The following is a 23,297-nucleotide window of genomic DNA, read 5'->3' as shown; positions in this document are numbered from 1 at the left end:
TGACCTTAGGTCATCGCATGACCTTGAGAGGTCAAATGAGTATTGGGAAAGTAAGATTAGATGCTGGCGAGTCGATTGGTGCCATTTTTAGCGCTCTAGCTCTACTGGGTGGGCCACAATCTGCTGTGCAAATTTGGGCCACGTGACCTTTGCTGACCTCTGTAGGTCAAACGGCTGGGAGTGCCACCGAATGACTTGGACTGTGAATTGGGCATGTCATGGCCTACATTGTGTGCGAGTTTCAGCCTGATCTGAGGTGTCCCGAATCTGGGCTGAATCCGGGCTGCGACGTATTGACTGTCGTTTATTTGCACATTTTGACCTGCCAAGGTCAAACGGGGTCACATATCGAAAAGCGGTTTTTAAGGAAAGTTACTACGGCCTATGGGCTACCCGATGATGTGCTTTGATTTGGAATTCGGTCAATCCATCTACTCGAAAACTGCTGTGCAAGTGTATTTTCGACATAGCCCACAAATGACCTTAGGTCATTGCATGACCTTGAGAGGTCAAATGAGTGTTGGGAAAGTAAGATTAGATGCTGGCGAGTCGATTTGTGCCATTTTTAGCGCTCTAGCTCTACTGGGTGGGCCACAATCTGCTGTGCAAATTTGGGCCACGTGACCTTTGCTGACCTCTGTAGGTCAAACGGCTGGGAGTGCCACCGAATGACTTAGACTGTGAATTGGGCATGTCATGGCCTACATTGTGTGCGAGTTTCAGCTTGATCGGAGGTGTCCCGAATCTGGGCTGAATCCGGGCTGCGACGTATTGAGTGTCGTTTATTTGCACATTTTGACCTGCCAAGGTCAAACGGGGTCACATATCGAAAAGCGGTTTTTAAGGAAAGTTACTACGGCCTATGGGCTACCCGATGATGTGCTTTGATTTGGAATTCGGTCAATCCATCTACTCGAAAACTGCTGTGCAAGTGTATTTTCGACATAGCCCACAAATGACCTTAGGTCATCGCATGACCTTGAGAGGTCAAATGAGTGTTGGGAAAGTAAGATTAGATGCTGGCGAGTCGATTGGTGCCATTTTTAGCGCTCTAGCTCTACTGGGTGGGCCACAATCTGCTGTGCAAATTTGGGCCACGTGACCTTTGCTGACCTCTGTAGGTCAAACGGCTGGGAGTGCCACCGAATGACTTGGACTGTGAATTGGGCATGTCATGGCCTACATTGTGTGCGTGTTTCAGCTTGATCGGAGGTGTCCCGAATCTGGGCTGAATCCGGGCTGCGACGTATTGAGTGTCGTTTATTTGCACATTTTGACCTGCCAAGGTCAAACGGGGTCACATATCGAAAAGCGGTTTTTAAGTAAAGTTACTACGGCCTATGGGCTACCCGATGATGTGCTTTGATTTGGAATTCGGTCAATCCATCTACTCGAAAACTGCTGTGCAAGTGTATTTTCGACATAGCCCACAAATGACCTTAGGTCATTGCATGACCTTGAGAGGTCAAATGAGTGTTGGGAAAGTAAGATTAGATGCTGGCGAGTCGATTTGTGCCATTTTTAGCGCTCTAGCTCTACTGGGTGGGCCACAATCTGCTGTGCAAATTTGGGCCACGTGACCTTTGCTGACCTCTGTAGGTCAAACGGCTGGGAGTGCCACCGAATGACTTAGACTGTGAATTGGGCATGTCATGGCCTACATTGTGTGCGAGTTTCAGCTTGATCGGAGGTGTCCCGAATCTGGGCTGAATCCGGGCTGCGACGTATTGAGTGTCGTTTATTTGCACATTTTGACCTGCCAAGGTCAAACGGGGTCACATATCGAAAAGCGGTTTTTAAGGAAAGTTACTACGGCCTATGGGCTACCCGATGATGTGCTTTGATTTGGAATTCGGTCAATCCATCTACTCGAAAACTGCTGTGCAAGTGTATTTTCGACATAGCCCACAAATGACCTTAGGTCATCGCATGACCTTGAGAGGTCAAATGAGTGTTGGGAAAGTAAGATTAGATGCTGGCGAGTCGATTGGTGCCATTTTTAGCGCTCTAGCTCTACTGGGTGGGCCACAATCTGCTGTGCAAATTTGGGCCACGTGACCTTTGCTGACCTCTGTAGGTCAAACGGCTGGGAGTGCCACCGAATGACTTGGACTGTGAATTGGGCATGTCATGGCCTACATTGTGTGCGAGTTTCAGCTCGATCGGAGGTGTCCCGAATCTGGGCTGAATCCGGGCTGAATCTGGGCTGAATATGGGCTGTCTTGACGGACATGAATGGAGTAACGGATGCTATTATTGGGTAAGGTAAGCTCATCGGGTTTGCCGTATGCACTTCACAGAACGCTAAATATCTTCAAGCCAGTGATCTATTTATCGTTAACTGTCGCTCTAATATACATTGTGCAATATTTGTGACCCGTCATGCAATCAGACTGCAGAGAGGGCGTGGTCCACGGCCCGTCTGCAGCGGTCAGCAGATCGTGAGTAGGAGGCACCCACTGCACGGCGGGAAAGTGCACTCATTAGCAGCGGTGGACGCCGCCTCCGCCTGCAGTCGGGCGCCCCATCACCACGTGCAAGCTGACCGAGCCGGGCGGATCGGGCCTCCGGGGGTCGCAGCCAAACATGGCAGTTAGTGCTGCGCAGAGCGGGGCCATGGAAGCGATAACCGGGTGTCCAGCTGGTGGATATTTTAAAATGGACAGGCCATGACATGAGACATTATTTGTGATTGGTTATTACGTACAGTGGATCTAGTAAGGATCTCCAGACCAAGGCTATATAACTCTAGACGTAACCAGATGGCGTTGAGCCTCAGTCGAGTCCATGTGAGATTCAAGGAGAGGTCACTACCGAGCTGGGCCCGATGGGGAGGTGGGGGGGGGGGGGGGGGAGGCGGGGCGGGTGGCGAGGTCACGGTGCGGATGACCTGTCAAACAGCCCCGGCGTGGTGGGGCACTGCCGCAGGCAAATGGCGCAGTCCAGCGTTGTTCCATATCGCGGTGGTGGGCCGGGCGGCCGGTTAGCTTGGCAGTTGGCTGCTTGGAAGGAAGGGATAATGAGGCATGGGTTTGCTGTGGCCGGTTCATCTACTGTTAACTATGATGAACCCAAAGTTATGCAAATGTGATGTTGGTAATGCAGCTGGCAATGGAATGCTAGCGAATGCTCCGGGCGCCCAGTAGCTTTAAGGATCAAGATTATTTATGTCTCCTGAAATTTTCATTGAATATAATTCAAGCAATAGAAAGATCGTATCGTTCGCCAGTTTTTTGACCGGCTGGCGTTTCTTGCGTAGAGCGCCCTTTGGCAAATAATTATCACGCAGGTGATTTTTTTTGCTGGTAAGATGGGCCTTTAAGGTCAAATCAAGTCGCTAAGAGAAGATGAGGAAAAGTAGACGAATGCCACATTTTGTGCATGAAGTCTCGAGTTAAAAAAGCTAAAAGGTATTATACGAGTAAGCTAAAAACAATAACATCAGTTAATAAAAAATATTTGACCCGAAATAAGCCTGTTTTGTCTGATCATGATTGTGCGTAAGACACCGGTCCAACCGGGTTCAACCCGGCCCAACCTGGTTCGGCTCCCCCTTTTTTGATATTAAACTTGGCCCGAACCTTTTGAATGAAAGCAATCACAAGGACAGAGTCCCCGCTAAGCTGAGCTTGTTGCGTTGACCCTGCTCTCTACCCTCCGATCAAACAATTCCTGGTCTATGGCAGAATTTGGAGTCCAAATTTTAACGTGCGCACATAGCCGCGCACGGCCGGCCCCCTCACTGACTTTGCCTGGCAGCGGCCTGCCACCAACCACAACCATACCCGTCAGGAGGGTCAAAAACGTCAAGCACACGTCGCGTTTCGAACCCGGACTTTTGCAACCGGGACGTGCGCTCTCACCCATTAGCGTCGCCACGGGGGGGGCAAGCGGGGCAGCTTGCCCCCCCAACCTCGGACCGGGCACCCCCTGAGATCGATGCAGATCCGATGAGATTTTCGAGTCGGGAAAAAATGGGGGTACCTTTCGGAGAATGTCTGTGAGGTCAGACTCGGTTGGAGCGTGCAGTTCAAACAAGAGTCAGAGTCGCAGTCGCCAAAAATCTTCAAGACTCCGACTCCAGACTCAGAAATGCCAATGCTGTGATTCATTCCATGTTCCTAGTTGGTTCTTAATTACATTTTATAGCTGGTTTTCATAAGTTTTGGAGCCTACTGACACATAATTTTCGTTCAAAGCGTGACACGAAATCTTCGCGGCCTTTCTCAACTCTCGCCAAATGTCTGTGACAGGCTCAACTACCGTTCAAGTGCCGCAGGGCTCATGAGCTTGCTTTTCACACACACTCCTATAAGGAGCTCCACTGAGCCCTGAAGAAGCTTTCAGAGGGCCCAAACCGGCCTCTGAAAGTCCCACTGGTGTCCATGCTCTCTGAGGGCCCATAACAGGGATATTTGAGGGATCGTTACAGGGATCTTTGAGGACCTTATACATTATGTAGACCTCTGAAGGGACTAGAGATGTCAATCGGATACCAACTTTTTGGTATACCGATACCAAACCGATACCAACTTGGTATTTGGTATTTCAATCCTAATGTACTTGGTATTTTGTTGGTATTATGAGCCCTCACTAATGTATAAGAAAGCTGAGAAATTGGTAAAAAGTCGGTATTTCCCTCATGTTATGAAGTTGGTTCGGTATCGGTATTTCCTTACGGTTTATGTTGGGATTTGGTTTGGTATCGGTATTCAGATGTTCTGTAATTGACATCACTAGAAGGGACACACGAATCTTTGAGGATGCCTTCGAAAACTTCTGAGAACCTTAATTGGCCTTGGATAGTTCAGTCGAACTTTTCAGCGACAGACTTTGGTAACCCCAAGCCGGCATCTGAGGGATCACAACTAACGTGCACCTCTGAGGGCCTCAACACATGTTTCTTATGTCCCTACGTAGGGTCTTAACCCGGCACCGCCTGGGCTATTTCCGTACCCACGACAGCCTAGGGGGGGGGGGGTCGGATCCGACCCCCCCCTGTTATCTCGAGAACCAATGGTCGTATCGAGCCCCGCGAGGCGGCGTTCGAAAGGTCTCTACGAGACCTTCCCAAAGCACTCTTAAATTTTAAGATTGAGGTCAACTTTCGGGTCAAGGTTAGGTCAAAGGTCAAATTCTGGGGTTTTGCATGATTAGGCTTACGGACAGCGGAATCGACAGCTGCTGCTCGAAACTCACCAAAAATGACATCAAAGACCTAGTGAAGGTACCATGTGCGTATAGGGGTCATACTAAGTACGGGTCAAGGTCAGGTCAGGTCACGAAAGGTCACGATTTTCACTTTCTGCTACATGGGCGTAAGACACATGTTTTATGGCTTATTTTTCACGCCGAATCCGATGGTAATGGTTATATGTGACCCCAAGTCACTGTGCTTGGTGATAAGCGTGCATTGAAAGCATAAAAAATCGTTTATACCATACATAACTAAGAGAGGGCTAAGAAAAAAGGTCAATTTTTCAACTTTTTATTTTTGACATAAAAATGCACTATTCTAGACGAGCTTTGTCCCAGGAATCTAGTGGTGCCATTTGTTTTCACATGCGATGTTCAGAAGTGCCTCTAATTCACGAAAATGCTTATGACGTTACCATGCCCTATGCATGTTGGAGCTATTTTTTACAATTTGGGGGTCAAAAATCAAGATAGAAAGTTGAAATTTGGGACATCTAATGTTCTAATAGAGCTCTATAACATATATTCCTGTTTTTTGGAAATTCTCAAAATTTTGGATTTTATGAGCTGTTTTCCAAAAAATATAGTTTTTTGAATTTTTAGGGGTGAAAAACGCATTTTATGGAAAATCCGAGACAGCCATTTTAAAGAACTCGTAGAGGTGCATCTATTCATGTCCTTAGTTTGCAATTTGCTTTAAACCCTGATTTTTTGCGATTTTTTAAACATTTACCACTTTTTGACTGAAAACGCCATGTAGTTACATCACTAAAATCGATATATCTAAAAAATTTTGGAAATTTTTTCTCAAAAATTGCACAGGAGACGTCAAATTGATGGGGGAGAAGGTATGCCAAGTTTCAAGTCGATAGCGTAAGCGGTTCATAAGTTATTCAAGAAAAACGGAGGGGGGGTCGGATCCGACCCCCCCAGGCGGTCGCGGGTTAAGGGATTCGACACAGACCCCGACGGTTCACACTGTTATCCGAGGGCTCCAGGCTTACCCTGGGCCCAGTCTCTTAGCGCCCGCCGACTACACTGGCTTCTGTGAGTCCCACCTTGGGCTCGGAAAGCCCCAAAGCACCACATACACGTAAATATTTGGGATGACCCACGCCGATCTCAGGTGTCCTAAGCAGGCTTCTGAGAGTCCACACTGATCATGAGTGGCCTGAAATGGCTTGGAAGTCCCAAGCCTATCTCTAAGGGATCCCTTGCCGCTATGCCGTGCGTAACGTTTGGTTCCGTTAAACATTTTTTGTTCACGTTTGACTCGAGTGAACAAAACACTTCCTCTCACTGGAGCAAAGATGAATTATTTCCGATTCACACTTCCGAGATTCACTCTCAGTCTCCGGCGAATGCCCAACTTCGCTACAATCGGCGGCTTGGATAAGCCCTATGCATTTCACGTAAAACCTCTGCATGCATGCGTGAATGGAGGTTTTAGCAGGGTGATCGGATTAAATGGAGCGTTTGTCACCTTTTTCTGGGTAATGATCATGAGCGACGAGAGTCTGCACAAGGTCCCTCTGCAGTGCGTCGGCAACGCAGCCACTGTAATTCTACCGGTCGTTTTTGTCCAGAAATTTGAAAATTTCGAATTTCTCTGTAAAAAAGTTGCATGTCATAGCTAAGGAAAACTTTGTCACCATGGAATTATTCGCACCATTGCGCGTCGAACGATATGTAAAACGAGTGAGTAACGACTGGGGAAAGGCAAGATTTAACACAAAAGTTGATTTTGCCCCCCCAACCGAAAATCTCTGGCGACGCCTATGCTCTCACCACATGTCACACGGAGTCCAACGCCCTACCAATCGAGCTACCGGGACGGACATTTACCTTGGGGTTTCGCCTTGTGTTATTGACAGACGTCAGACACTTTAGCCGAACTCTAGCCGAAACACTGAGCAAGCTGCGCAGGGCGATAGGTGCTCGTAGCGTTGAGGTTGGGTAACCTGTGAGCTGAATGCGATGTCGTGAGTTCGAGCCCCACTCCCGGGTCTGGTTTTATCTGGACACAAACCAATACCTATCCTTCTACATACTGCAACACAGATAAGCACGATGACATCTTTCCCCAATATCTTTCCCATCCTCTCAAAAGTCAAAAATTATCGCTTATAAATGTTCAGTGAAGTTTCAATTTTAAGAAAATATTTTTGGACATTTTTCTGGAGCCAGTTCAAATCTTTTTTTTTCTTTTCTGATTCTTTTCGGCCCGATAAAACCCACTAAAACTGAACGTGCCAAATGAAAAATATCTAATTCAAATAACAGTATAGAAAAGCCTCATCATGCATCATGAAAAGCATCATGCAACTATCGACTGAATAGTTGCATGCTATGAATACGTCCTAGATTTCGATTACCTATCATTGTTCAACATTTTGGCTGGAACTGACGCTGCCTCTGGCTTGCCCGTTTGTTTGAGATAATGATTCCCTTCAGTCGCATTCTTGCTGGTTCCACATGAACAGGATACCACCATACCGGAGTGAACGCACCCGCAACCATCATCCCCTCCCCTCACACTCAGCCTCGGCGCAGTGGCGGGCGGCCCTGGGCGGCCCACTCCCGGCGCTACGCACGGGGCGTGCGTAGCGCCGGGAGTGCGCCGTGATACCGCATCACTCCCCCTCCCTCCTTCCCCCACAATGACCGGTGACCTCACTTCCCTCGGGATTTGGACTCGCCCTACCCCGACCGTATAGCGCCACGTGGTGGCTCTGGAGATCTTAAATAGACCCACTGTACGTGCGTAATCTTCCTCGTCATGGAAAATACGCTCGATTTTTCGACAGGCGCTCTAGCATGATCTTAGGGCCCGAATGGCTGGGGAGGGCTCCGATCGAACCGATCATCTGCTATAGGTCGTTAGTGGCGTTAAACATCAATACCTGTACCTATCTTCCTACCGACGAGGGTTAAACTGCGTCCCGTTGGTGCCGAAACGGCTCCTCCCCTTTTCAGCCGCGGTCTACAAAAGTATAGCAGATATAGTCACAAAACTTTCAGGACCCGTATGGGCATCAATTTCACACCTTGTGACCAAAATGCTTTTTCAGAGCCCTGGATAAGTTCGCCACAAATGACGTCAGAACGACGTCATGTTCTGCCGTTTTCGACCCAAAAAAGGTTTTGCAGGAAGAGCTATCCGCCTACAGTTTTGAAGGTAGAAAAAAACGTTCACTATCAACAAGGTGTAGAATAAAGAGGACTATAAAATTGGCATTTTTATTTGCCAAAAATTAAAAAAAAATGATTTGTTGGATATCATACCCTCAAACTACCATAAATTTCAAACGTTTGATGAACGGAATACATGTTATAGTTCAATTGGTTAGCCTTCGACATGCCAAAGTTCAGCTCGATAGCTCCATTTTTAGCAAAGTTATGGCGAAAAAAAAAACACTCGAAATTAATGACGTAAAATTTTGCAACTGAATTTTTAACTGTTATAGATCTAATAGAGTAAAACGAAGACCACCATTGGATTTCCCGTGATGAGTTGCATCGAACAGATACCTTTTTTTTAAGAAAAATATGTTTCAACTTTTAAATTTGACCTTTTTCACCTGACCTTGACCTGACCTCCAGCAGAACGTAACCTAAACCGACCTCAATGGCTGTCTAACGCACACTACTTAATTGGACATGTAAAATTGGCCAGAGAACATGTATTACCAACATGATCCTAATATATTTGGGTTCATATCGTGACCCATGGTGACCTAACCCCTGTGACCGGACCTGTTAGGTATCATTGACTTCTTTTTAACCCTCGCCGGCACAGGCCATTTTGCGTCCTTCGACGGCACAAGGGGGGGGGGGGGTACGACCCCCCTCGCGTTTGGCCCCTGATCGAGCTAGAGCTTCGCGGAAAAAAACGAACGTGTTGCGCGTCACGAGAGGAAGCCGATGTTACCCAATTTTAAGGTCCTAGGTCATCGGGTGACCTTCCAGGTCAGGTCAATGACCCGAAAACCGGGAAAATCGGTACCTGTTAGAAAGTCGTAAAGTGTGGCTGCTATGTGGTTTTCCGGGGTGCTGATCACGAATATCGTGTTAGTTTTGATCAGAGATGACGTTTTTAAGCATTTAGACCAGGTCGGGTCAGGTCAGGTCAGGTCAACCGGTAGGGGTTGTGACGGGTATTCGTAATACGTGTCAACCGCCTCTGACAGCTTCGTAACATGTTACGAAGGCACCAAAACTACTTCGTAAATGTTCAAATGGTTGCTAAATTCGAATTCAGCTCCAAAAAACTAGCCTAGAAACATGTAAAACTCGAAAAAGTGAACCGAGGTCACCCGAGGTCACCAAAGGTCAATGACCTGACCTGACCTTGAGGTGATCTTGACACCCACCCTAATGTATGGGAGCAACATCAAATCACATGTTTGAACGTTTGAAACCACGAAAAGCTTGCAAACGCGAGGCTAATGCGAGCCGACATACGCCGAATCGCGATTCCGGCCAAACATGGTCTCGGAAAAGAGGTCACAGGTCAAAGGTCATTTGGGTCAGGGTCATGAAATTTTCAGGGTAGGTGTGAAATTGATCAATGCGAAGGTACTGAAAGTTTCGTCGCGATCGGCCGCTATTTACGCGAGTTATTTGCGAAAAACCTTAGGGGGGGTTGCATCTACCCCCCCGTGCCGGCGAGGGTTAAGCAACATATTTATTAGGCAACCAACATTTTATCGATGATTTTCTATTTTGTATGACCATGATTGGGTGTAAGAACCCGGTCCGGAAAAAAAGTATTTATGAAACTCAGCAAAACATTTATATGAATATATAGGTGCGACAATTTTGATTTTGAGGATATCGGGGAAAGAAAAACCACCATCATGTCAGTGTTGCAGTAGAAAGAAAGGTTTTGGTTAGTGTCTAGAACACTAGATAAAACCGGAGCCCACGGCATCGCACTTTTTTTAGGAACGTTTTTATTGTTTTTTTTTTTAACTAATTTTAGCTTAAAGTTTTTTATTCGGTACACATATACCGAGCCCCCAAACGCTACGAGCACCTGTCACCCTGCGCTCCCGCGCAGCTTGCTGGATAGTGTTTCGGCCAAAGTTGCTCAGGATGTCTGACGTCTGTCAATGTCACGAGACCAAGCACGAAGGTAAATGAGGGAGCCGAATCAGGCTGGACGGGGTTGAACCAGGCTTGACCGGGGTCTTATGGTCATACAAAATAATACCTAATTAGTTTTGGGTCATATATTTTTTAGGAACGTTTTTATTGTTGTTTTTTTTAAACTAATTTTAGCTTAAAGTTTTTTATTCGAAACTTTATACACAAAAATGCGATACTCCTCATCCTCTTTTAGCGACCAAATTTGACCTTAGTTCGATGTGGTCTTACAAAAAAAAAGAATCGCCGACCCTGACAATTATTCGCCTAAAGGCGCTCTACGCAAGAAACACAAGCCAGTTCAAAGCTGGCGAACGATCTTTCTGGCGCTGGGATTATCTTCAATGAAAATTTCAGGATATATCAATAATCTTAACCCAGCAGGCGATGGGCCTCCCGGCTGCATCTTCCGCGCAGTGGGAGCATAGGCGGCGGAACGGGGAGGGCACCGGGGCACCGTGCCCCCCTTTGATTTTGACATTTTAACATTAGCCCTATGTGCGTTGCATAGAAAGAATGGGACCAAAAGTCGGCAGTGCCCCCCTTAATCGAAGGTATTCCGCCGCTACTGAGCGGGAGAGGGGGGGCATTTTTTGCCCCCCCCCCTCGTATCTCCGAAAGCACTGGACGGATCCGTGAAATTCAAACGGCGTTCGCTAGCCCTCCCTGTCAAATTTGTTGAGGAAATTCCAATTTCATTGAACTCATGGTCACCGATGACGTCACAGGTCCGGTTTAAGATAAAATGTTTCACCGTTCGCAGGTCTTCTATGGAATGCGCTATAACATCGAGTAACTAAAACGCATTTTGTCGAAAATCAGCGACAGCCGACAGGGCGTCAGTTGCCTAGCACACAAGCTGCTATCAGATTAGAGGTCACTGATAATACCAGGTCAGGTCACAGGTCAGGTCACCAAGGGTCAGCACATATACCCAACTTTACTATAGGGATGTGCGATGCATGTTTTATGGCTAATTTTTCATTTCCAACTCACTCAATGATGTTGGTTATAAGACCATCATGTGCGGTTTAGGTCACTTTTCGGCCTACGACAGACGGTCCGAGAACGAACGTTCTGCTGATGCACTTGAAACGGGGACCGTCAAAAACAGGCGTAGGTACTATTATAACCGCGTTACCGCTTATCATGAATGTTGCACCGGTCTTCTGTTCCCTTTTCAACATCAGCAAAAAAATTTGGGGGCAAAAACATAGCCTTGCCCCCACCCCACGGCCTCCTGCCAGTGGAGGCAGTCTGCCCCCACTGCCCCCACGGTGGCGCCACCCTTGATATAAAATGGCAATAGTGTTTAGCAAGTCCTATAGGCAAACTTCTAAGCTTCTAAGCCTAGTTACGTGACGGTGATGACCAATTCACAGGTCCATTACAAATTGATCTTAGGTCGAAATCACCTCATGACCCCTGTACTTTATTCTTTCAATGCTTTAGTCTTCATTCTTTATATCACAAAGCACGAACGAATTCATAACCTTTGCAGCTCCCAACTTGCAGTCTCTGTGAGAACAAGTTGTTTCTTTTGATGTTATTTCTTGCTGTGTTTTAGTGGCTTATTTTGAGACATTTGTTTGCTTTAGTGCGCCACTTTCTGGCTAACGAACATTTCACTCGTAAACAAAGCGTAGCGTAGTGCAACGATTGGGCGTCAGCGTAAGAGCGTTTATAAGCGTTTAGTGGTAATGCATCAGGGTTGGGTGGTTCTTGCTGATTTTTATCTCCACATCTTTTGTGTTAAACCCAAGTTTCAAATTTAAATTTGTATGTTGCCCGTCCTTTTTCCAATTCCGACCCCAGTCTACTCTCTCTACTACAACGACTCCAACCGTCCAAAGTCAGTTTCTTTTTTGTTTCCAACTCGTCATTCCACAATCAGTTAAAACATTTCATTTGATTTTATAAGAGAACTGTGACATGGTTGGCCTGAATAGTGCTCAGGCTGTTGTCACTAACAGTAGCATAGCCGTAACACAATAATGTGTTGGGTGTTGGTAACCCCACTGTCCTACTCCTTGGTCAATGTGTTAACTGTGAAAAGTGCACCTTTTCTGAGGAAATCACTCAAATAAATATATTGTTTTGGACATAAATACTTTTTTTTAACTCCCGCAAGTTTCACACTATCGCTATGGTAGGTAGGTATGATGTCAGCCGAGAGCTAGTCTGTGTGTAATTTCTTGTAACGGCAACAAACGCCACCTGGTATTTATTGCTTTGATAGTGCTAATCATTGGATAGTAAGTGTTTGCTTTATTATTTTGATAAATATTGTTTTGTTTGGGGTGAGCGGCAAGCTGATCACATGGATCGGGGCTTTCCTGAGAGCCAGGAGACAGCAGGTAGTGATTAATGGTCAGTCATCTGACTGGTCGGAGGTGGTCAGCGGGGTACCCCAAGGCTCGGTCCTGGGTCCACTACTGTTCTTGATTTTCATTAATGACATGCCTGAGGTTGTTGGTTCCTCGTTGACGATGTTCGCGGACGACACGAAGCTGTACTCCACGGTAGCCTCTACTCTCGCTGCGTCTAGCCTCCAGTCTGACCTCAAGGCTCTGGTCAACTGGGCGGACGCCTGGCAACTCCCCTTCAATGAGGCGAAGTGTAAGGTCATGCACCTCGGACGAAACAACCCAGCAAAGCAGTATGTGATGAGAGACTCTGAGATGAGCGTCGTGCGGGTGGAGAAGGATCTGGGCGTGCAAGTCGATGACGAGCTGAAGTTCAGACAACATGCTTCAGCAGCCGTAGCCAAGGCCAACCAGATTCTCGCTGTGATTCGTCGCTCATTCGTGCTGATAAACGAGTGCACGCTGCCGCTGCTTTACAAGTCCCTGGTGCGCCCGCACCTCGAGTACGGCAACCTCGTGTGGGGCCCTTTCAACAGGGCGGACCAGAAGCTGGTGGAGAGGGTACAGCGCAGAGCTACGCGCATGGTGGCCAACCTTCGCCACCTGCCCTACCAAGAGAGGCTCAGGGCTCTGAAACTTCCATCGCTGTACTACCGACGCAAACGGGGCGACATGATATTCACCTACCAGATGTTCCATGGAGGGGTTGATGTTGAAGTCATGGATCTCTTCTGCCCCGCCACGGGTGCCGTTACACGAGGTCACCCACACAAGCTCCGCAAGCCAGAGGCGGTCAGCAGACTGAGGAGAGCTGCATTCGCAGTCAGGGCCGTGAACGACTGGAACGGCCTACCTGCTCAAGTGGTCAGTGCCCCCACCGTGGACTCGTTCAAGGCGAGACTCGATGCCCACTGGGGCCATAACTGGTATCATATACCAGACACGGATTAACAAATGGCAAAAGGGACAGGAGCTCGGTTAGAACGGGACCTCCAGGCCGAGTTGGCCTTTATTATGCCCGAACACCGTAAGGTAAGGTAAGGTGATGTAAAATTATGCATTCTGACTGCAAATTTTTCCAAATCAAAATTAACTAATTGTGAGACTGATTGTTGTGCCAGATCAGAGCAAACTGCAGGTCATGGCAGTTGAAGTTGCAATGACATCCTGTCCTTACCTTAGGTTCCGCTGGCTTACTGTACTGGTAAGTGTAGGGTGAAGGGTCCCGATCTGATGTCATCAAGTTCCTAAATTAAAGGACTTGTGAGTTGTGGATGTTTATATTGTATGGAGTAGGTACCTTTATGTTTGGTTTCAGCTTTCACTAGTCACTGGCCATCAAAGTGGGCCTCAATTGGAACTGGTTGAGAGAGGATGCAAGGATCATGGGGATGGAGGAAGTACATTTGTCATTCACAGCTCTTGCCACTAAAGCATGCATGCCTTAGTTCTGACTCCTGAATGCCTGATTGGGCTTGGGGTACTCATACTGGCACCCGGCCATTTTCTGCTGTGTAGTGGTGTATGCCGGTGTTGCAATGCAGTGCAAATTCTGCAGTCTGGCTTTGCAGTGAGCAGTGCAGTTTTTATGCAATGCTAGGCTGATCTGCTCACTGTGCCTGTGCCAATGCATCATTTTAAAAGATGATGTACTGGAGATGCAATGGGGCTGTGTTGTAAAAGTATCATGGTGTTTGCATAAAATACATGACTATCTACTGATACTTCCCCCTTTTTTACAGATGTTTTGATAGTCTGATGTCATTTGTAATTTATAATTGAGTTACGTGGCTGTGGACATTGTCTTGCAGCAGAACAGAAGTGTTATAATCATGAACATAATTACCAAGAAGAAAAAGTACAAGTTCCAAGTGGATTTGGTGGTGGAGGAGCTGACAGCGGTGCCGTTTGTCAGCGCCGTGCTCTTCTGCAAGGTGCACCTGCTGGAGGGCGGCCGGTTCGAGGAGTTTTCATCCAGGTGAGGCCCACATGTTGATGTGTCAGGTGGTAGATGACGCTGAGCTGAGATGTTGAGTAAACATTAAACCTGCAGTCCAACTCCAGACCATTTTCGGAATTCTTACGACCCCCTGTCCTGTTCCTGAAGACTCAGATCTAGCCTGAGAATAGCAACCTGTCAGGTTCATAACAAACTTGCCACAGCACCACACTGGGGATGCAGAGCTGCTGGACTTTCAGTGACCACTCAATTCCTGACTCTGGCTTGACAAAATTGATTCTAACTCCAAGCATTTTTCATCAAGCTTGGACTATGGCAAGACTCCAATAATACTATAATACCTGGAGTGTACTCTAAAAGGCCTAACATTACTCTAATAATACTATAATACCTACTCTCTCAAACTGCTCCTTTCCCGTGCAAAGTTGCCTGATGGTCGAGTAGTAGCTCACAGCGGCCTTTGAGGGCCTAACACTCAGTGTGGACCGTTATTGGTCTGATCTCTATAAGCACCACAACCTAGAGAATATCCAGCCTTGATCAGACTCGTCCTCATAGAACTGCTGCGTTTTTATCGTAGCTGCTGCGCCCATAGCCACTCATTCACCCATTCCGCCAAAATTTTAAAAAGCATGTCCCGTAGTTCAGTTAGTATAGCGTTGGACTCCCTGTAATGAGAGCCCGGGCTCGAGTCGCTCCGGCGCTCGGTATTTGAGACTCCTGACAGGGATGGTCTGTGGTTGGTGGGAGCAGCCGCAGCCAGTTGAAGTCAGTTGAGTGAGACAGGCCGTGTCCGGCTTTGAAGGGCACATGACATCTAAATTTTCCCGTTACCCGGAATGGCGCGATCGGTCGGCAGTGGTCGGGGCCTGCTCAACAAGCTCTCCTTAGTGTGGGCTCCGGCTGTCTATCCGTCCATTCAATCATTCGAGCTAAATTTATATGAAAAACTGATGTGCGCCGTTTAACACGACCCGCCGAAAATGGGCTTGCTATACTTCCACTAACAAGCTAAGAGCATGAGCCAAGTAATGTCGATTCCGACCCCAGAGTTGAGTCGGTACAATTTCGGTGAATCGGCGACTCCTACTCGGACTCGGGCCAAAACTGTCGACACCGACCAACTCCAACTCCGAATCCGCACCCTTACACCAATAAACCATCCATCAGGATATGTTGCTATCACATTTATAGCAAAGAAGGCCATTCAAAGGAATATTTCATTTTTTCTTATCCTCCTTTTTTAGTTTATATAGTTAATTAGCTTATTACGCATTACGCAATTTACAGCACCATCGGACATTTATACATGAAACACCCCTGACACTTTAACAATGTTTCGCCCATGACCTGACCCGACCTGCCCTGACCCCACAGGGAGGAGGTGCGGGACCACACGGTGACCTGGAACGCGCGGATGTCTTTCAGCGCCAAAATGACGGCGCCGTGTACCACCGGTGTGCTGGACCCGTGCCTGTGCCGCATCTCTGTCAGGAAGGTGAGACCCACAGGTCCTGGCGGGTGTAGCAGGGAGAGGCGTGTTGTGCTGTCATTGCTTTACATGTGACAAGTGAATGCTTTGTGAAATTAGGGCATCGAGGGTGACACATGATTTTAATTGACGTTTACCTAATGCTTAGCAATCGAACCACCAAACCAGTTGTATGCCCCGCATTGAGCAGTACCTAGTTACTCCGTAGTGTTTTACTTTGTCAAAATCGTCAGCTGTCGCTGATGTCTTCATTGCCTGACGATCGGTAGGTACTGGCCTTGCACCCTCACGATGCATACACCACCGTAACTCCTGCTTTGACATCGTGTTTCTGAACTAACCACCTCTACCTGCCCTGACAGGAGACGAAGGGCGGCCGGTCGTACCAGAAGCTGGGGTTCGCCACCATCAACCTGGCAGAGTTCGCCGGGGGCGGCGGCCAGTGTCGCCGGTACCTGCTCGAGGAGCATGACCTGCGACACCGCCAGGACAACAGCATGCTCAAGGTGGTGCTGTCCACCACGCTGCTCAGCGGAGACCCCTGCTTCCGCGCGTGAGTAGCAGGATGTGCCGGAGAGGTAGTGGGAGGTGATGGATGCGAGTTCTTTGGTGATGCCCGTCTGATACCGTGCAATGCCTGTTAGACCAGTGTCCCTGTCTCTGAGTTGTGGCTCGGCCTAACCCTGTGTTAGGGTGTGTCATATCTAATATTTTTGTCTCAGATCAAGCGCTTCCGCGGATATTCCTTGTCCCTGGGTTCATTGAAGCCCATTGGCACAGTTCTTTTTTCGCTGCACCGAAAATTCAGGCGGCGCGGGCCCAATCAATTCAGCCACATGACTCGCCGTCGGCCTGTAGCGGCCAACACCGTTTGACGGTTAAAATTCGATTGCTATTTCTTGTTTAAATGGACGTCGGACGAAACATACTGTTATATTAATGTGTTGAGGCCATTCAGGGACCCACAGATGATCCATATAATAGGATCACGCTGCAGCCTTGGCAAGACTATCACGAGTGGGGCAGGGAGAACGAGAGCACGGATGGACAGAGGGCAACGTGAGCGGGGTCTCGGGTATCACCCCTCCGTCGGCAACACAATGTGCCGGCTTTCGAGCCATGTGCTGTCTCCCCGAGGCCCACGAGCTTGCGAAGAACGTGGGTCAGTCTGGTTTCAGCTGCGGCGTGAGCAGAAGTGCGTGTGGCGCAATCGAATCGGACTATCCGTGCCGCAGTGATGCCGTTGCGAAGCAAGGCGAAACATTTTGCTATCGGGTCTCCCAGTGTGCTGCCGGTAAATCAGCTGCCTACAAACAGAGATGTAGTGAACTATGTGAGACTCTTGGGCAGGGGATAGAAAAAGTGAGCGGACAGTCACTGCATGTTTACGTGAAGCAGCGGAAGCGGTGGTTGCAATGTGGTCGAGTGAGGGCATACCAACGATACAAATGCACAATGTGGTTCGGAAGGTAAAGCAAGTATACGAAATATTTCGCCGATCGAACAAGGTGCCCAAAAGAATGCGGGAGGGACAAACGAAACAAAGTCTTTCTGAAGCGAGTCTGTTTCGTAAGCTTTTTGACATCGCCCGCTGCCGCTGTAAAGATCGGCGAAGCTGTACCTGTCCACTTTCAAACCGGGTACCGCCAGCGGAAATAGCATTCCTTCGAGACCAGAGAGGAGTTCGGAATGAGACTGGGTGGTGTGGACTACGAGGAGACGAGGAAACGACGTAAGACTGCGAGCCTTAGAATGCGACGGGAGCGGAACGAGGGGAGGGGCGACGTGGGTCAAGCTGGTCCTTCCCACCTCCGTACCTATTCCAACGGCGTCAATATCGACGAGACAGGCCAGGTAGACTCATCGGCAACGACCGACACCAACGACAGCAATGAAGACGTCACAAGTGATTTTGAGATGAAGGAATGCATCAAAGACTCAAACGATGATGATATGACAAACACTGCACTGGCAGCTGACTGACGGTATGGTTTATCCAACCGTGTTTATCCAACCGTCATCAACGGTTTTCAGATGGATATCGGTCGTGTAGCGAGCGGCAAAACAGAATTGCTGGTCGACCCGAAAAAGTATGGAGAGAAAGATGCCGGATGAGACAAAGTACAGTGGCCGCGCGGGACCAACAACACAGCGACGCTGAGCTCAAGGCCATGTACTTTGGTGGAAGGCATGATCAAACTAGCACGGGCCGAAGCGGCTACAGGGCAACTGAGGAACATGTGGGTATAATGTAGCAGAACCAGGAAGCGAATATCTCTCCAACTTTACGCCAATTTCGGGTAAGGCCATTGATCAAGCCAATGAGCTGATAAACGTTGCCACTCTAGCTAATAGGCTGCGATGGCGCGGCTGTCAATACGGGCAGATCTGGTGGAATATGCCGGGGCCGTTGGGCAAGGCAGCCGGCGGCTCCGTGCACCGTCTTTCTCCCGTGAAGTTCCGACCGGTGAGCGACCCAGAGCTGGATCTGCCGGACACATCATCGCCGACCTCAGCAGCGACCAACTCCTGCCGTATCAGCTCACCAGAGCCGTGCGGACGGGCAACATCTCCGCAAAGGAGGCCTGCAAGAAAATCGGTCCCCTGAACCATGCAAGGTAGGCAAATGCTAATTGAGTTGAATTCAGTTTGCTATTGAATGGCAAAGATGCATCTTTTCTGTGTAACCGTTGTCTAAATAGAGGATAGTGCCTCGTTTGGATTGCTTACATCCGTATTGACAGCGTCTGTCGACGCTAACAGGCGAAGACGCGCGCGGCTGGTGTTAGTGTCATCAAACGCATTACGCCAAACATGGAGACTGCAACGCCGGGCGCCACGATAAATCCCGAACTTCTTTCAGCTGGCGCCGATCGAATTTTCGATGCATGGAAAAAAGAACTGCACCAATGGGCTTCCATAGACACAGGGACAAGGAAAATTAGCGGAAGCGCTTGATCTGTTTATAGTGACACACCCTACTGTGTAGCTAATCCCATATGCTTGGCCCAGCCTGTCCTGTCTGACTTTGCCTCTGACTCCGCCTCTCTGACTCTGTCTCTTCTTTCTGACTGCCTATCTGACTATGTGTCCTTAATCAGCTTGCCTAACTCTATGCCCTGACTGCCCGTCGGACTCCGTCCCCCGTCTGACTCTGCCCGTTTGACTTCGTCCCCCGTCTGACTCCATCTCTGACTCCGCTCCCTCCCTGTCCGTCCAGGCCGGTGCCCCGCTCTGCCGGCCACGCTGCCGAGTCCACGGACCCGCCCGGCGGTGGACCACCGATGGCAGCCGTCCAGACGGCCCTCCCCGGCACCGGCGGACTGCAGCTCAAGGATCTGACGCGCGTCAGGGGTGAATACCTAGTTTGAACTTCATAAATGATCCACTAATTTGTTTAACTGTATATAGCGTACATTCTCGACAGGTAGTTTTTTTTTGCAATATTCAACTCAGCTCGGGCGTATATTCGTGGCAAGATTAAACCTCCTCACGCTTATAAACTATATAGACTTATGATATTGTGTCTGGATATCATCCCATGCTTGGTATTATCACATAGACCAGTTGAGGTATCAAAACATCTTGACACGGAGCCTGTGACTCGAACCGGTAATCTAACCCCTTCTCCCCTGCCCAGGCGACTGTGTGGGCGGCGGCGCGGCGGCGGCCAGCTCCTCCGAGCCCTGTGAGCACGGCCTGCCGCCGCCGGCTGGCTCCGAGGACCCATCTGAGCCGCAGGGCCACTCGCGGAACTCGAGTAGCCAGTCGGCGGGCTACGGCAGTCTGCAGTCGCAGGGCCACTCGGAGCCCTCGCAGCCGACGCACAGCCGGCACAGCAGCAGCTCAGAGTCGGGGCACCTCAGGTGAGGGTTAAACGCAGTTTGTACATCTTAGGTGAGGGTTAATGTCCGTACACCTCAGAACGGCAGTCCAGACACCTCAGGTGAGCGTTAAATGCAGTCCGGACACCCTAGGGCCCTGTTTCACCGGTGATAGCAGCACGCTGCTATTACACGTGTCAAATTGGGTTTCCATGGAAACATCAACAAACCATGACGTCGTCAATCTGTGTGATGTCATCAAATATTGCTGTTAACATCTTCACGGCCGCGCGATCAAACATGAATCAAATGTATCAAACGCATTCAACGAGACAGCAACTCTGTTCCAAACGCAGCTCACGGATTACACGAAACGTCATTAGTGTGACCTCATCACATTACGTCGGCTCGCGCAATTTGATAGTAGCGTGCTGCTATCACCGGTGAAACAGGGCCCAGGTGGGGCTACGGACGCCTCAGGTGAGAGTTAATGGCAGTCCGGACACCTCAGGTGAGGGTAAATGGCAGTCCGGACACCTCAGGTGAGGGTTAACGGCAGTCCGGACCCCGGACACGTCCTCAGGTGAGCACTAAATCGACTCAGAGTGGTGACCGTGTCAAATTTTAGGGACCACACCTGAACCTCAAAACGTAACCCAGCCGTCTGGTATTTATAATCGGTATGTGCTTATCGTATGCATATTACTGCTGCCCGTTGCATTTGGAAACAATGCCAGTCTTCTGTCCCTCAAAGACGGATTTCAATTCAACAACCGCTCACACTTGCGCGCTTAACCTCCCCTATCTGTGAAGCACCTTCCCCTGACGCCTATCCACCCCACCTCGCAGAACGGCGAGCAGCGGCTCGGGTCTGTCCGACTACAACTCGATGGAGCGGGCGGCGGCCGGCGGCGGCGAGAAGCGCAAAAAGGACTCCGCGTCCGGCTCGCGGTTCGACGCGACGCGTGTCGACGCAGAGGACGTGATCAACGACCTGCTGCAACACGCCGACTTCGATAACCCGGACGAATCGGCAGAGAGTGAGTGGAGGGAGAGAGGGAGAAGGGTCATGGCGCTTGAATAGTGCTCGTGTATGTAAATTACTGCTGATTTCTTGCATGTATTCCAGTGTCACCACCCGTGTGTCGCCATCTGTATGTCGCACTCGCCGGGAGCCGCCCCTCTGACCGCCTGTCTGTCTGTCTCAGACTCAGCCCCTCTCTGACCGTCCGTGTGTGTCTGCCTGTGTCCGCCCGCCGCCCCCTCTGACCGATCTGCCCGTGTCTCCGCCCGCAGCCTCGGGTCTTCAGCTGTACGTCGGCCGGGACGGCAGCACCGCCTTCTCCTCCGGTTCAGCCGGCAACACGGCCAGTTACCAGGCGGTCGTCATTAGCAAAAAGTAGCCGCCGCCCCGCCGCCGGCGCCCGTATGCTCTAGTCCGCGCGCGACTTCCGACACGTGGCAGCACGTGGGACACGTGTCGCCGGCGCCATGACAGCCTGTGAGACGGTAGAGGTTAGCCGGGGAGGGGTGGGGAGGGGCGGGGCCGCCCGCCGCAGTATGCGCGCGACATACTCCAGCTGTGCTCGGGTAGGGGGAGTGACTGACTGGGATCTGTGCAGAAGGTAGTGTGTAGCAGAGACGCCAGCGCTCGCGCACAGCCGCGTCTGCGGCGATTGGCTGCCGGTTTTGTAGGTTTTGTCCGATCTGTTCAGGGTGGGGAGAGGTGACGTGCGTTGTGTTCAGGTGGGATGGAGCGTTATGTCCATGTTGTCCAGCTTGGACCGGAGATTGTGTCCACCTTGTTCAGGCTGGAGAGGAAGTTTACGTATACTCTGTTCAGGTTGCTGGGAGGACCGCCTGGTTTGGGCGGCGGTGGCCGCTCCATCGCTCTAGGTTGGGTTTTACGTCCGATGTGTTCCGGGTAAGTGCTGTGCCCTGTGTTCGGTCCGATATGGACCCAGTACCGGGCGTGTCTGCTGTCTGACTCTCCGGGCTAGCCTCTGAGGCAGTCCTCGGCGGTGTGACGTCACTCCCGGTGGTATGACGTCACCCCGGGGAGGTCTGAGAAGCTCGGAGGGGTCGGAGGAAGGGCCAGTCCCCGTCGGGCGGGCGGACGCCGTTTTCTAGTCGAGTCGGCCGCCGCGGTCCTGTGCCGATGTCGCCACTGACCTGACCTGACCCGGTCGGGCCAAGACGGCGGAGCACCAGAAGTCGACTCCGGCCGCCAGTCAGCCGCCCAGTCTATGCATTTTTATCGCTGACTTCGCTGGCCCTTTACACCAATGTGTTTGCCTGAGTTGATATTGTCCGCACTTTTCGACGTTATGGATGCTGACTGTATTGTGTGTATGTGCGTGATGTGCTGCATTCCTCTTTTAATAGCCGTTTTATCTCGCTTGATGAATCGTGATTCCAATTCCTGTGTAACTTTTTAGCTGCCTTGCTGGTCAAACTCTCGTGCCAAATGTACGTTTCTCGCTTTACGAAGTCATTCGTATCCATTGCTGATTACAATCACTCATTTTTACAATTCACTTGGCTGCTAAACAATCATCAAAATAAACCTTGATTGGGTAACACTGTTTTGCAATATCTACCATGGAGATGGGATACGAATAAATCAGATATGCATCATGCAAAAGGGAAGGTTATGAAATCAACATTTTTGTTCTAACTTACGCTCAACTCGTATTCAAACTTGTCTCCTTCGTCAACAAATATCGGACACGTTTGCACAATCTAAATATTTTATTAACTCTGTGTGTGATCCCTGTTCCTAGTTTTCTCCTATTCCATACAAGATCATGTCAATAAAGCAGCAGCATCTAGACTCTAAAGCCTTCTGTAGCCCAGGTCGGCGCTCTTTGTGAGTTATCTTGTACCCTCGAATGGTCGTAACTCGTAAATCACAACCCCTCAGCTGCCAGCTGTATGGATATTTGACCTCCCAGACGGATGGGTTGGCCAACCCGTCCTGACCGCGACTGAGCGGTACGTGGCATACATACGGCTGCCACCGATACGTCGACCCATTGAAAGAAACATGAGGTTCAGCCGGGGCCGCTGTCAATGTGCCATGCCGACTGACGGGCTCAGTTCGTATCCCGCGGCTCACTGGCCGGGAGGGCGGACAATTGGAATGTCCGGGTGGGGAGGCAGATATGAGTCAAACTCGCATCCAAACGTGACAGCCAGAGTACAATACACACAGTGAAATCAGACGGGATAAGGGTGTCTGGTGGTGAGCTTATGTGGTTTCCAACTGTACAACTAAGTTTAATAATTGTCTGCATGGACATCTAATAGTC

The 23,297-nt window shown here is 49.5% G+C and overlaps 1 protein-coding gene across 3 annotated transcripts; it reads left to right on the top strand.

The window, feature by feature from the left end:
- The first annotated feature begins 11,966 nt into the window (after window positions 1–11,966).
- On the top strand, window positions 11,967–22,566 carry LOC122389650 (protein FAM102A-like). 3 transcript variants are annotated; one of them, XM_043381863.1, is made up of 8 exons: window positions 11,967–12,015; window positions 14,453–14,688; window positions 16,048–16,168; window positions 16,525–16,715; window positions 19,383–19,516; window positions 19,803–20,028; window positions 20,836–21,026; window positions 21,283–22,566. In XM_043381863.1, the coding sequence occupies exons 2-8, from the start codon at window positions 14,543–14,545 to the stop codon at window positions 21,387–21,389; spliced, it is 1,116 nt and encodes a 371-aa protein (XP_043237798.1). In that variant the 5' UTR covers window positions 11,967–12,015; window positions 14,453–14,542; the 3' UTR covers window positions 21,390–22,566. The 3 variants fall into 3 exon arrangements, with proteins under 3 accessions (XP_043237798.1, XP_043237797.1, XP_043237799.1); XM_043381862.1 differs by having other exon boundaries at window positions 11,972–12,041; XM_043381864.1 differs by having other exon boundaries at window positions 11,977–12,041; window positions 16,099–16,168.
- The last annotated feature ends 731 nt before the right edge of the window (window positions 22,567–23,297 follow it).

This window comes from Amphibalanus amphitrite, unplaced genomic scaffold (assembly GCF_019059575.1).
Source record: "Amphibalanus amphitrite isolate SeventyFive unplaced genomic scaffold, NRLGWU_Aamphi_draft 000366F_arrow, whole genome shotgun sequence".
In the NCBI taxonomy this organism is placed as follows: domain Eukaryota; kingdom Metazoa; phylum Arthropoda; class Thecostraca; order Balanomorpha; family Balanidae; genus Amphibalanus; species Amphibalanus amphitrite.
This window is presented reverse-complemented; position numbering and strand designations above follow the sequence as displayed.

Bases quoted from the DNA above. Each gene is read 5' to 3' on its own strand.
- LOC122389650 (XM_043381863.1), top strand. From the start codon at position 14,543: ATGAACATAATTACCAAGAAGAAAAAGTACAAGTTCCAAGTGGATTTG. The intron at 19,517-19,802 runs GTGAATACCTAG...TCCCCTGCCCAG, and splicing joins GGATCTGACGCGCGTCAGGG to GCGACTGTGTGGGCGGCGGC. The intron at 20,029-20,835 runs GTGAGGGTTAAA...CCCACCTCGCAG, and splicing joins TCAGAGTCGGGGCACCTCAG to AACGGCGAGCAGCGGCTCGG.